This window comes from Mobula hypostoma, chromosome 15, assembly GCF_963921235.1.
Source record: "Mobula hypostoma chromosome 15, sMobHyp1.1, whole genome shotgun sequence".
NCBI classification, from domain to species: Eukaryota; Metazoa; Chordata; class Chondrichthyes; order Myliobatiformes; family Myliobatidae; genus Mobula; species Mobula hypostoma.
The window spans coordinates 52502283-52517625 of record NC_086111.1 but is presented as its reverse complement, the minus strand read 5'-3'; the positions used below and the strand labels follow the sequence as shown (position 1 = coordinate 52517625).

The 15343-nt window shown below is 40.4% G+C and overlaps 1 protein-coding gene across 4 annotated transcripts in view; it reads right to left on the bottom strand.

Moving 5' to 3' along the window:
• arhgef3 (Rho guanine nucleotide exchange factor (GEF) 3) overlaps positions 1 to 15343 on the bottom strand; it is a 267167-nt gene that overhangs the window by 113242 nt on the left and 138582 nt on the right. For 2 of the 4 annotated variants that reach the window (XM_063068059.1, XM_063068062.1), the window contains one exon: positions 13918 to 13977. In XM_063068059.1, coding sequence (XP_062924129.1) covers positions 13918 to 13977 — 60 coding nt within the window. Of the gene's footprint in view, positions 1 to 13917; positions 13981 to 15343 lie in introns of all 4 variants that reach the window. The other 2 variants (XM_063068058.1, XM_063068061.1) reach the window with 1 other exon arrangement.

Here is a 15343-nt window from a genome sequence, read left to right as displayed (position 1 = left end):
GAAAATAGACTAGTTGGTGATGATCAGTAATGAGGGTAAACTCTCTCCCATACAGGTACTAGCTGAAATATTTTAGAACCCAAACCAGACTCAAAGCCCCTCTGTCAGTCTGTGCTTAATTTCCTTCCATCACTCATAACATTGACTTGACTGCACCTATACTATAAGGCAAGGCCTTACAGGCAAGCTTCACTGGACAATACGGATTATAATGTGTGAGTACAGTGTCTGACATCACCATTTCCTCTGCCTTTTGGAAAGCCACCTCATACTGCTTTGTCCAATGCAGTCTCTTCTCAATCTGTAGTAATGAGTTCAAGGAGTGGAGCACAGTAGCCAGGTTTGGCAGGAACCTTGACAAATTCTAAAATCCTGAAAAGGACCACAAGTCCTTTGGCCTTGGAGTATCCATCACTGCTTGAATTTTCTCAGCACACTTCTGAAAAACCAGTACGTCGATGGTGTGACCTCAGTAAGTGATGCTTGGTTTTAAGAACTCACATTTGTTGCATCGTGCTCTGAGCCCATAATCTTCTAATCTTTTTAACAGTTTCTTGAAATTTTGGAGATGTTCCTTGTCACCCTCACTATAACAATGATGTCATCCAGTTAACACTGAGTGCCTGGGAAGTCTTGCAACACCTGGTCCATAGCTTTCTGCCAGAGTGTAGGTGCAGCTGCTACTCCAAAAATAAGCCTTTTATAGCAATAAAACTCATTGTGAGTGTTTGTGGTGAGAAACATGGTGGACTCTTCATAATCTCCATCTGCAGGTAGGCCTCAGCTAAGTCAATTTTGCCAAAGCATTTCCCTCCAGACAGGTTTGCAGATATCCTCCATCCTGGGTAGAGCGTATTGATCTACTTTCAGTACTATGTTGATGATTACCTTAAGATCACCATGGATCCCATCCTTCTTGGCTACTAGGACCACTGGCATTGCCCATGGGCTCCACTCAACCTTGGAAAGAATTCCTTCAGCCTCCCTGTGATCTAGCTCGCTGGCTACTTTATCACAGTTGGTATAAGGAACCAACAGACTTTGTAAAACATAGGTGCGGCATTTTCGTTTAGAATTATTTTGCCCTTGCTATGTTTGAGTTTTCCAGTGCCATCCCTGAGCACTCTTCTGGCATCATTCAGTACCTTACTTAATTCGTTTTCAGTTTACTCTGTTGCTGGGGATGTGGCATGCAAATGGTGAATGGATCTCCAATTAAGTTGTAGTTGTCTCAGCTCATCATTCTTGTTTTTACCACATACAAGCCCCATGTGCCTTGTTGGTTGTTGTATTTCACTGTTACGAATGTCATTCCCACAGGAGTTATCTTTTCTTAGCTGGATATCTGCAGGCTTCAGTTCAGTATCGTTGAAGTGTTGTTCAAACTCATTTTGTGAAATGTTCAGTTTATTGAAGCAATGCACTCATGCCTTTTTAATTTCGCCCCTTTTCTGCTTTTTTTAAATAAACTCGAACATCTCCCTCCCCTTCCGAGGGAAAATGTGAGGCGCTTCAACAGGTAGACAGTCATCCCGAGTTCATTTTAAAATTTCCTTATTGTCACTGATCTTTTGTAACTCCAAAAACTAATTGAAAGAAAAACACAGGAGCCAGAGTATGTTTTGCCTACTTTTTTCTTTAGTGAAGTGCTCACACATGATGTGGTGGTGTAATAACGTATGCCATTCACATACTTCTTACAGATAACCCATAACGTATTATGTAAACACAGAATGCTTAATCAAACAATATATTCGCAATGTTACTCAAGTATTACTGAAATATTAAATACACTGCATATTTCATCATCGATATTTGCCTGTCTTGAGAGGTAGCTCCCAAGATACAAGAAGTTGCTCACATTCTTCAGGATCCTCATGAACCTTATTATCAGAAGGTATTGTGAGCTTAGTCTTATGAATGTTCAGTGTAAGGCCCATCCTCGCAAATGTTATGATCAACAATGTCCTTGGGCTTGGTCTCCAAGACAAACCTCACCTATAAGCTGTGGTTTGACTACTGAGGGTCAGGTGATCTAGTTACTGGAATGTAATCACCATAGCTTGAACAGGTTCTGATTACCTTTGGTGCATAAATAAAATAGAAATGAATTTCTGTGGAAAACCAAATTTGAGATGTGAACCTGCTTTTGTCCTGTATGGCCTTGTGTCTAAATTATGAGACACTGCCTAGCCTGTTGAGTGCTTCCAGCATTTTGTGTTTTTATAATTCTTTGTCAGAACACAATTGGCACAAATAAATAAGATTTTACTTATTTTTACATTAAGTTAGAACTTTGTATGTGAGCATGAACCTGTAATTTACATTTGGCTTCACATACTGTGAAAAGAAATTAACTTGCTCAAAGGAAACATAGGATAATAATAAAGTTGAGTTTTATTATTAATTTCCCTATAAAGTATGAGCCCTATGTAGAAGAAGGTAATAAAAGATTTCTAGGAATTGTCACTTCTGCCATGCCAAGTGAGCTAAGTGCTCTATGAGCCAGAATACTTCACAACAATCAGACAAAATGAAACAGTGTGACGTAGTTGCAGATTTGTTTCAGACAAGGAAACAAATGATGTTACTTCAGGCACTCATTCAAGTACTTTCTCACTGCTGCTCAATTCAGCAAAAGTAGTAACTCAAGCACGAGGAAATCTGCAGATGCTGGAAGTCCAAGCAACACACACACACACACACAAAATGCTGGTGAATGCAGCAGGCCAGACAGCATCCATAGGAAGAAGCATAGTCGATGTTTCAGGCCGAGACCCTTCGTCAGGACAGATGACAAATATTAGTGACACTGTTGTCCAGACCACAATATTGTTCATGTCTTGCAGAATTACACATGGATAACTTTGGTTTAGAATGAAATAACACTGAACAAATCATCAGTAAAATGCCCTACTTCTGATCTTATAATGAAGGTCGTTGTTGAAACAGTCAATGATCATCTAGGGACGGATGACAAGAAAACTCCTTCTGCACTGTTTCTCCACTTCCATGGAGCCTAGAGGATATCTACGCTCATTAAGATTCTTCTGATACTGAGGGGGCAGAGAAATTTTTGAAAATTACCGAAGTCATCAAGTGACATGAATTGCAGATGAATAAATTGCATTGGAAATGAGATGCAGTATTGCCAAAGGCATATTTTGAGGACAAGATAAAATGAGTAATTTGATCCACTGCTATAACCAGTTTCATATTTAGAGATTTTCTCAACGTTTTGGATGGCTCCATTAATGGAGCTAGGTCTGCTTTCCTGCATCTTCCTGAAGTAGTTGTTACAAATGGTCTGAAACTGCTAGCAAGGGGCAACAGCTGCACATACAAGCTCACTATTAATAACGCCAACTCTCGCGGGTACACACAAGTGTATCCTGCTCTGTAGTTCCTTCTCAACATTGTGTTAATTGGATTTTGACAGTCCACAGTGCATGGTCAAAATAAGGCTAATCACATGCTGAGTGACAATGGTATTCCTCCCACTTTGTTGATAGCATATGGGTAAATTCTGACAAGTGGGAACTGAATTGAAGCATCAGCTTTGTTTGTCATTCCATATGCTGCAAAACACTGAGAATTTATTTAACATTTTGTATCTTAGATTTCTGTGATTTATTATTTTGATTCAAGTATCGTTACAGATTCAAAAATGCACGTACTGCTCATTTCTTGTTGCTCAGGGTGACGGTGATTGGTGTTTTAAAGGAGTTAAGAGAGACAGAAGGAGAGAGGACGCTCAGTAAATCAATTCTGAATGCCTTAAATCAGACTGTAACAAAAGACTCAGAAGCCTGGGAGTTAATCAGTAAGTTAGAGAAATCTTAATTTTTTTGAAATTAATAAAAACCAAAAGACCAAAAAAAATCATTACGGGTACATGTGCAGCACTGAACCAACAGATGGTGCAGAGTGTAGGATGATGTGACTGTATTTGTTACAAGTCTACTATCTCCTCTGCAAATAAAAGAGACAATTAAAAAGGCTGCTAGAAGCAGAACAGCCCTTCCAACAATGCTCTGAATTAGAATGCTATCTCCATCTGAATACAGACTGCTGGAACTCAAAGCAGGCCTCAGTTCAGAATATCGTTATGAAATTTTTCGCATTCGGGCCACATGGAGGAAAGCATGCAACACCTTGTCAAGTCTGCCGTCTAGAATCAATGTGCGGCTGACTGAGAAACAAGGAGCTGGATGGAAAAAATAGTAAAATTTAATATTCAAAGGATTTGAGTCAAGGTCCCATTTTTAGAAGTTCAGGATAAATTTCAAAAGATACATGTTCAAAACAGAGTGAGCCTGCGTGTGAAGGAATGCGAAGGCAGGCACCATCACTGATGGCTCAAACTAAAACCAGCCGCATCTGCTGCTTGTGCAAAAATCACAATTTAGAATCCCTCACTGATGTCACTTGTCCTCCTATGGCATATGAATGGTATCATTATTAAAGCACTGTGGTGTGATTGTGGTTGTGGTAATGGAGATTAAATGAACTGATAACATTTAACTTTGATCTTTCGGAATTAAAATTTAGTTAGCTCTTTTCCTTACTTGGCAAAAGGTCCACTGAGAAGGAGATATAGATCAGATGTTTTTCCTTCACAGTGTATTGTCAAGATCTGGAATGAATTGTCTGAAAGGATGAAGGAAACAGACTGAAATGTAATTTTCTAAAGAGATTTAGACATATTCTTGAAAATTTTTAAAAAGATCTTAAAGCCATAAGACAAAGGAGCAGAATTCTCAGCCTATCAGTTCTATTCTGTCATTCAACCCTGGCTGATTTATTTTCCCTCTCAACCTCATTCTCCAGCAATCTCCGCATAACCTTTGGTACCCTTGCTAATCAAGAACCTATCAACCCCTGCTTTAAATATGCCCAATGCCGTGGTCTCCAGAACCGTCTGTAGCAGTAAATTCCACAGATTCACCACCATCTGGCAAAAGAAATTCCTCATCCCTGTTCAAAAGCGACGTCCTTCTACTCTGAGGCTGTGCTCGCTGGTTCTAGACTCTCCCACTATTGGAAACATTCTCTCCACGTCCACTCTATCTAGGCCTTTCAATATTCAGTAGGTTTCAACAAGATTTCTCCTGCCCCCCCCCCCCATTCTTCTAAACTTCAGCAGTACAGGCTCATCCATATGTTAACCCATGGACAGGAATGCACCGTCAGCATTTTGGGCATAGACCTTCATCAGGATTGAAAAGGAAGAGCACGGGCCCAGAATTTTCTTCCCCTTTCATTTCCAGTCTTTATGAAGGGTCTTGGTCCTGAGACATCAATTGTTCATTCCTCTCCATAGATGCTGTCCGAGCTGCTGAGTTTCCAGCGTTTTGGGTGTGTTTCTCTGGTTTTCTTGTGTTTATCAAATATTAACCCTTTCATCCTCAAGATCATTCTTGTAAACCACTTGTGGACCCTCTCCAATGCCAGCACATCCTTTCTTAGAAATGGGGCCCAAATACTCCAAATAGGGTCTGACCAATACCTTTTAAGGTCTTAGCATTACATCCTTGCCTTTATATTCTAGTCCTTTGGAAATGAATGCTAACATTGCATTTGTCTTCCTTACTGCTTGCAAATTAATTTTTAGGGAATCCTGCACTAGGACTCCCAAGTCCCTTTGCTCCTCTGAGTTTTGAATTTGCTCCTGGTTTAGAAAATAGTCTATGCCTTTAATTCCTTTAACCAAAGTGCATGACTATACACTCCCCTACACTGTAAATTGTTGACTTATCTACATGAAGCACCTAGAAGACAATTTCAAATTCAGTTGATTGTCATTTAACTTTGGAGATATATACTGCCAAATGAAACAATGTTCCTCTGGACCAAGTACATATAACTCACACATACACAGCAAATAAAGTGATAGTACCGCAAATAAATGAACAAATAATAAGGTGCATTTATGACAGAAGTTAAAAAGTAAACAGTATAACTGTACTGGTGCTTCATTCATGGAGAGACCTGGCTGGTGGTAATGAGTTCAAGAGCCTTATGGCTTGGCAGAAGAAGCTGTTTCCCATCCTAACAGTTCTTGTCTTTATGCTACGGTACCGCCTGCCTGATGGTAGGAGGTCAAGGAGAACAGCGGACTGTTCCATAGAGATGTTGAAGATATCCGTTAGGATCTCTGTTAACTGGGCTGCACCTGACCAGGTATGTTATCAGGCACCTGTAATAAGGTGTACAAGAACGTTATAATCTTCGATACCCTCTCTTGCCACTGCTGGGTGAAAGTACTTGAATACTCTCACCACAAGGATGGCAGTAGATAAAGGTGTTTTAGCACATTCCTTTCGTGGACAGTGAAGTGTTGGCAACAGTACTTACAATCATAAAAAGAGGGATAATTCTCTCAAACGGCAATTTATATGGAAAGCCGCAATAAATCCAACACAGGTATTTTGTAGAACGCTGCATTGGGTGTGCTACCTAGAAAGAAAAGCTTTTATGCTGCTCTAATCTTGGCTGCTAGCTCCATGGCCTGAGGCTGAATGGACCCAAATGTTTTTGAACTTCTGAGAAGTCCACTAAGGTTTTTGTACTTGCCTTATTTTGGTCTACCTGTCCCTGTAAATCTGTCAGGGAGTTGGTCAAATGCATCCTTAGATCAACTAGAAAAAAAACTGGTGGAGCTAGAAGTGAACCTTTCTGCCACTCTATAAAATACCTCTGCGGAGCCTTTGCAATAAAATATCTGCTCTTCCCTGATCATATTCTCTATCCATTAGCAAGAATGAGAAATTCAAAATGATTTATTTCATGCCTCTCCATTGTTGAATGAATGTTTCCATGCCACAAAGTCATCCGTTGCAGGAACTCCACCACCAGTCCAGGGCTTTCTCTTAAAGAAATTTCTTAAGATCTGCTCTCTGATTTTCTTATGATATAGAAGGGAAATCATTCAGTCCACCAAGTCTATGCTAGCTCTGAAGATTCTCCTCAGTCTCATCTGCCCATCAATTTCCCTGTATTCTCTTTCACAAATCCATGAACCCTGCCCACTTCTCCTGCCACTCACCTTCAGTGGGGTACTCCAGGAAAATCAATTAACATGTCAGCATGCCAGGAGCATCTAGAGGAAGCCCTCATGCTTAGAGGGTTCAAAGGAGGTTCATGAAAATGATTCTAGGATTGAATAGCTTGTCATATCGAGAGCGTCTGACTGCTCTGGGCCTGTATTCACTGGAATTCAGAAGAATCAGGGGTGACCTCATTGTAACCTATAGAATGGTGAAAGGCTTTGAGAGACTGGATGTGGAGGGGATGCTTCCTATGGTGGGAGAGTCTAAGACCAGAGGGTCATCCTTTTAGAATGGAGATGAGGAGGAATTTCTTTAGCCAGAGGGTGGTGAATCTATGGAATTCTTTGTCACAGGCAGCTGTGGAGACCAAGTCTTTACGTATATTTAAGGCAGAGGTTGACAGATTCTTGACTGGTCAGGGCATGAAAGGATACAGCGAGAAGACAGGAGATTGGGGCTGAGAGGAAAATTGGATCAGCTGTGATGAAATGGTGGAGCAGACTCCATGGGCCAGATGGTCTAAGTCTGCTCCTATATCTTATGATCATGGTCAGAGGGAGAATGTGTAAAATCACCCAGGCAGCATCCAAAATCAGTATTCCTGAATCTGTATACCACCAATAAAAAAAACACTGCACTACAGTGCCACCCTAAGTCATAGTCATAGTCAGACTTTATTGATCCCGGGGGAAATTGGTTAATTTCTTAATTGCTTAAGAAACTTAGTAAATGTGATTTTTCCTCCTTGAGGAACAGTAAATTAATACACCAGCTTTTAAGGAGTTTCTGATCCCTGATGCTTATTTTTACAATATCACTGCTCTATATGATGCTTGATTCTTGTTCATATTTACAATATATGTAAACTGGTAGGCTGCAGAGTGATACAACAATTAACGCTCCTGCTACACAATGCCAGTGACCCAGGTTCAACGCTATTGGTCAACAATCCCTGAATGAGGATCAAGGATGGAGACAGTGGCTCGGGAGCAGAATTAGTGTTCTGATCGTCCCAATACTCATCTGTAGGAATGCAACATGGGAGATGAGCAATCTGACAATTTCAAGTCAGAGGTGGCGACAGATGGAATGTGGTCATCATACGCATGGAAAATGATGCAGGATCACAAAACCAAGTGTGTTGCTGGCTTCCTGCTTTCCTAGTTAAAGTTGATGCAGCTCTTGCGAATGATTAGAGTGTTATTAAGAGAGATGATTGCATTGCTTCAGACTCTCAATGTATTTTGCAACACAACAGATTGCCAATGCTGGAATCTACCATAGGGTAGGTACTGCAAGGATGTTCTCCCTAGTGTGAGAATCTACTGCAGGGGTCCCCGACCTGGGCTCCATGGACCCTTTGTTTGATAGCATTGGTCCATGGCATAAAAAGTGTTGGGAACCCCTGATCTAGAGCTATGGGTCAATCTCAGTGTGAATGGCCAAGGAAGAAGAGGTGGGACTTCACTTTTTGAAGGTGGCAAATCATTGGAATTCTCATCTCATAGATCTACAACTGAAGAGTCAGTAAGTAATTTCAAGGCTGATATTGATAAGTTTTGGACTCTAACAGCCCAAAGTTATGGGGATCAGACAGGAAATTGCAACTGATATCAAAGGCCATATCAGCCGTGAGCCTATTCTTTCATTCTTATTGAATGGTGGATTAGGTTTAGGAAGATTCTGGCTGCCTGCTGCTTACATTTCTTAAGATCTTAAATATTTTAAAGCATTCCATAACAGCCAATAAGTTACATTCTAAAAACATAGCATGTTACAGAGGTATATTTATGGACATCCTCCAAAAAGGAACAGAAACGGCCTTGATTATTATAATGAAACTCTTATGTGATTTGACCTCAAATGAGTACAGACAGATCACGCCCACATAAAATCAAATGCTATTCAAATATAGGTCACCATTGTGCAAGAACTGAGAAGTGAGTAGGACGTGGGTCTTCTGAAAGCCAAATTTTCCCCTTAGTTTAGTGGTCTGCTGCTTTAAAGTAGAGGAAACATTTCACCCACATCTCTAGGAAACCCCCACTTGAAAAGTTGTAACCATCGCACTCACATTGTCACACTGGTTAAATAATCTTCTTTTAGATATTAGCCTAACAAATCTGTAGGATATTAAATCCATGAGTATTAAGGGGCAGAAGAAAATTACCATACCAAGTATTATTTGTTAGTTAAAGTTTGTCCTGAGCCTTATAGGCTCATCAGGCCAGTGCTTATGCCAGTTTCCGTGACGTGAAGCGACTGAGAGTATGAGACTCCCCCCAGACAGGATGCCACTCTATCGTGAGGTTAACCCCCAGCATTTTGCTGGTACCCATTTTCAGCTGGGTGGACTGGAGCAATGTGTGGTTAAGTGCCTTGCTCAAGGACAAAACACACTGCCTCAGCTGGGGCTTGAACTCCCGACCTTCAGAACCCTAGTCCAACGCCTTAACCACTTAGCCACGCGCCACACTTATTAAATAATATTATAAGTACCTACTTTCAAGAGTTCTGAAAATCTATATAAGATCAACCATCCTTATATACCAGTAACATCCAGCCAGACAATGAAATGGCAACACAAGACATGGTCCAGGTTTTCTTGACACATGGATACAATAATGAGACCTGAGCAGCGGTCATATTAAGTAAGGTGTTTCAGCTGAGCTGCTACTTACTGTAGAATGTCATCTTCATCCATTGTACTTAACAAATCAAAATGTGTTTAGGACTTACCCAACGTTAATAATTTAAAATTAAACTACGTACATATATCACCTATATTTAACTTCCGTGAAAGGGGTAACATTTGGGAAGATTCGCCAAGTCCAAAGTCCGATTTTGATAATAGAGACACACAGCATGTAAAGCTCCCCTTTACTTTTGCCTCTCTTTGCCCCCTGCCAGTCAGCCAATCTTCACTGATGGGAGGGCACTCACACAATTGAGCATCATAAAAGTTCAGACAAAATACTTTAATGTGGAATTCCAAAACGGCAGCAGCAGCTGCTCCAAGTCAGCATTGGCATTCATTTGTATCAGGTCGTTTCTGCTCTGCAAATGTTTTTAGCAAATTATGTTCTATGCAGGCCCTGTCGGATCTAGGACACATCTAGGACACAATGTTGGAAACATGGATGCCTCTACAGCAAATGAAGGGTAAGAAATTCACAATGTTATTCAGATTTTCAGAACACATAGATTCTTTCACTAATTAGCTTTTAAACATGGTTCAGTTGTTCAAAGGGCAAAATATTATTCATATGTTCAAATACTTCAACATAAATCACTTTGACCATTCTGTTTTCACCATAACCATGATTTGGAGAGTGTTCCAAATGGAAAATTAGAAGGAATCAATGTAAGCTGACTTTGATCAACATGTATACAGAATTCCCTGGGTAACATTTCTACTGCTATGCTGTGAGCTACTTTCATTTTAGCAGTTTTCTGTAAAGGCAGTGTGTCCTGCTAGAATGAGCGTTTTGACTTCGGCCAAAGATAAGGAGCCATGTTATCCAACTTGGGAATGTGGTGTCATAACTTTCTGCCCGCTGGAACATTCGAGCGGGCTGGGCAGGATGAGGTTTCCGAAGGACAGTGGTCCGGTTTGGGAGCTGCGGAGAGGGGCACAAAGGGAGATGCAGAATGCTGCCCGAAGGAGAGACCGTGCTGTAAGAAGTGCTTTTTGAAGATGAATGGTGCCAAGGAGGAAGTGCCAATACTCCTGAGTTAGTCAGTTCATTCGAGATGGTCTTCAAGGGTGTCTGGTGTCTTTCACACACAAAGTAGGTTCAGCGCTGAGCACAGCGAAACACCCGACTACTTCAGAAATGATTCCAACGTTTATGTGCACATTGGACAGGATTAACTGTAATGGGCCCTTTTATCTTTCTTTTATTTTCCTGTTAATTGTTTGATAAAGTTGAAAAATTGCTAAGTATACTCTCTTCATAATTTATGCTGGTGTACGACATGTTATTTCTTGGCAACTGATAATTGTGTATGAGTAGCATGTACATAGCATTCGCTACAATCAATGTTTCAAAATCAGAACACCCCAACTTTCCTGTTTGGCTGAACCCCAAATCATACTGCTTATATCGCTTATGAATGGTGGCCTTTCCACCGGTGAGTCACGTGGCTGTTAGCGGAGTTAGCCAGTAAGCCAAATATATACACTGTCTATGTAAAATGGATTTCACAACAGAGTTATAGGGCATATTACTGCTCCCTGACAACCATAACATGCAGATTCTCAGCACTGTCCAGACTCTGCAAAGCATGAACATTCGAGACTCACTTTTGTGAGACAGAAAACAGTTTGCTCCAGTGCAGGGTGCATTTCAAAGAATGTGTTAATCATGACTCTGTTCTCAACTCCATCCCAGGGCAAACTGTTCAGTTCAGTCTTGCCATCAAGACAAACTAATAGGAATCGATAGGGCCGCATAACATCCAAAACCAACGGCCTTTGAAGCAGAGGGTATTCTCTGCTGAAGTTCTAATTGATGGGCAGTAACTTGAGACAGAAGTTCATCTCAACTCTCATATCTGGGAAGAGAAGGATAGTGTCAGAATGCAAAGATATCATAATTGAAGAAGGGGACAACAACAGCGGAGTCTCTCCCAGTCTCTTCACAGGGGACAGCCGTTGTAAGGGTCCTTCTTTGAATTTCTCCACAAATCTCAGAGCGAATTCTGTTTATCCAGAGGCAATTTGGACGCGATTGACATTATTTTTTTTTAGCTCAGAGAAATGCAGGGAGCACTGTCAACAACAATCCACATTTGCTCTTGATCTTCCTTGAGTGTTTGTGTCCTTTCTCCATTTGACAGAACACAGAAATTCATTCCCATCAACTTGATTCCATGATGGCATGCATGAAGCCATTTAAACCAATTTAACATTTCATGAGGTTAAGGCAAGATACCCCACTACACATGCCAGTGCAGATTGGTGTCAAACAAAGCCGTGGCTTTGCTCCAATACTTTTCAGTCTTGCTTGCTGGAGTGCAATGTCTTATCTCCAAAAGGCTGCTATTAGATTGCAGCTAATCTATCAGGCAAATTGTAAACTGTTGAACTATGTCACCTCCATCACAGAACAAAGGTTACTTCAATGACAGCTGCATTACCCAGTAAACGCTCGGAGGCTCAACTTTAAGTAGTTGTCGGCTCATTCCCTGAAGAATAGACTTGACATTTAATGCCTACAAGTAAAAAAAACTCCTAGTTTCATTTACCCACTGTCAAAAACCTTCCGCATTCAACAGGTACTCACTAAGAGATCCCGGATAAAAGTGTACTCTCCCCATCCATTGAGAGCCACCTCTGGAGGCCGACATTGGTGATGACATTCACCACTGCCTTCGGCTATCTTGATAAAAGTGCACTTGAGGATCATGTCCTCAAACGTAGCACTACGCTCAGGGTCAACTGGGCAGCAGATATCCCTGCTTCCCATAAGATTTGGAGAGTGGACAGCTTACTGTAGGCACCTCAAAGCACCAGAGAACAATCATTCCACCTGTCTCTGAAAAATCATTGAAATTCAATGTCAGGATGAGCAAAGCACTGTTAGTATCCTGACCGAACTATTCATGGATGTTCTTCTATGCTCCTTGGGGGAAAAAAAATGAATCCCTCACACATATCTGTCCAAAAGCAAAAGCACAATTTAGTATGGCTGCATAAACGTCTGGTCTTTTTGCTGGGAACATGTGGAAGCCTGGCAAAAACGGCAAAAGTGCACCACATCCCATTGCGTACATCTACCTGTCCAAGTGTGCATTCCCTGCTTCATCCGTACCAGAGGCAGCATTGTAACGCAGCGGTTAGTGTAACACTGTTACATCACCAGCAGTAAGGTCAGGATTCCATTCCCACCGCTGTCCGTAAGGAATCTGTACGTTTTCCTCGTGACCACATCGGTCTCCACTGGGTGCTCCGGTTTCTTCCACATTCGGAAAACGTGTGGTTAGTGAGTTGTGGGCATGCTAAGTTGGTACCGGCAGCGTGACAAGCCCAGCACAATTCTCATTGATCTGATGATACGATGCGGATGTCGCAATTCATTTTGATGTACGTGTGATGAATAGAGCAAATCTTTAATCATCTATGGCAAGGTCTGCAGATCCAACATACGCCTCATAGAGACTCTAAAACGTAATCCCAAGGAACTGCCTGACAAGAATCATCTCTGTTTATTTGGTTCTATAAAAATGAATTGTTGCTCCATGGTCTCAACTTATACTAACTTACTATCAAAGGATGCATCCAGCACCATTCAGACATCTTGCTACAAGTGCAGCTTAGCCTTCCTTTCAATGACATGTTTACCCATCTGTAGTAAATGTTACCTTAGTTACTAAGAATGAAGAATCTAGGTCAACCTGTCTGCATTACGCTGAGGTCTTGTCTATAGAACCATTTCCTATTCAGCACGTTTCCTGAAAATTCACACTTTGTTCTCCCAGTCACAGTAAAATAGCAGCTCAGAAGGTGCAAGGATCAAAAATGCCTCAAAATACAAAGAAAATTCCAAGTAGAATAAATTGTACAAGAAAAAAAAAACAATGTATAAACTACCAATTGAGAAAGTAGCCACATTCAAAAAGGGAATCAATTAATTCACTTACGATAACTTTTAAATAATAAAATCCTCATCATTGTTTATCAGTAACTGATTTCCATGTACAACTAACAATTTTTAAACAAAATGCAATAACAAGACTTGGTACGACATTGTCCATGTGAAGTCAACAGACTGGAAGTATATTCACATATTTTTGCTCTTCATTCTCATTAAAATCTAAAGAGAGTTGGATAACTACATAAAAAAATTAAAACACTGCTTACGTTTCCATCGAGGCTACACAAGCTCAGTGAATCTTCATCTCTTTTTCTCTGTTTCCGTTTCTTCTGCAACAAAAAGAATGAATGATGTCAGACATGTTAGAAATGGAAAGTATAATGAACTGTAACAAAAACAATGTGCTGGAAAAAGAGACAACTTTCATCTTTCAAGTTAATAAACTTTTTAGGTTTTATATAGCATCTTTTCTGGACCTTGGACCACTCGAAGGTTTTTCCAGAGTCAGTGATATTCCTTTAAAGTGTAATCACAGATGGTACACAGAAAACGGCTAGAGTTTATTTTGCATACAGCAATGTGGCATAAGCATGAATGATCAGAAAATGCAAGAATGATAAACGTTGTCACCAGAGAGAGAATTTGCATACATCTGACATAGAAGAAGGCTGCTCCCCATATACTCTTCTGGTCCCACACCGAGCAATCATTAAATTACTTGCTCCAGCTTCCAGATTGGGGGATTGAATGCACAGTCTTGGGATACCAAAAGTTTTATTCTTCTGTAACTCGGCCACAGCAAATGCCTACAAAAGTGATACCACAGAAGTGTACCTGCGTTATCTCTCAATCACTGTACCAAAGATATCCGGCATTCATTGCAATGAAAGTTATGTAGTATATTCCATTACACCAGCATTATTGCATTCTAAACCATCTCCTTTTCCATACAAAGAGAAGGTAATGTATTCCCAATTCAGGCCTAGTGTTTAAATAATGGAAATAGTAACCGGAATGCAAAATAGTATAATACTTAATATACTTGTAAAATTCCTCCAGCTGCTTTTTCATTGACCAGAGGCAAGGGTTGGGCAGTTCTTCTCACAGCTCCGCAACATATACTCGGCTCTTCATCGAACCGAGGCTGAGGCTGTGGCCTGCTCCTGGCTTCGTGTCTGTGGACTCACTTTTGTTCTGAACGCTATTTGCTTACTTTTATTGTTGGCACGATTTGTTTTTTTTTCTCTCTCTCTGTACATTAGGTGTTTGACGGTCTTTTTTTTAAAAATGGGTTCTATTGGGTTTCTTTGTTTCGTGGCTGCCTGTATGGAGACAAATCTCAGGTTGTATAATGTATACATACTTTGATAATAAATGTACTTTGAACCTGATTCAAATAAACAAACATCTGAAGCAGGAAATATCACAAAAAAATGTAAGAATTGATTCCAGAAAGCAAAGTTATGCATAACCAACTTGCAAAAAGTTATTTAATAAGGTTACAGAAATAGTCAAGACTTATGCAATAAATATCAGATATCACTATATATATCACTATATCAAATACCACCATACCCACATTTTCCACATATTCCTGAATATTTTGAGTTATCAAAAATCTCTCAGATTTAAAATTAACTGAACATGTCTTAACTGGTCTTCTGAAAGGAGACCCTAACAATCTGTAAAAAC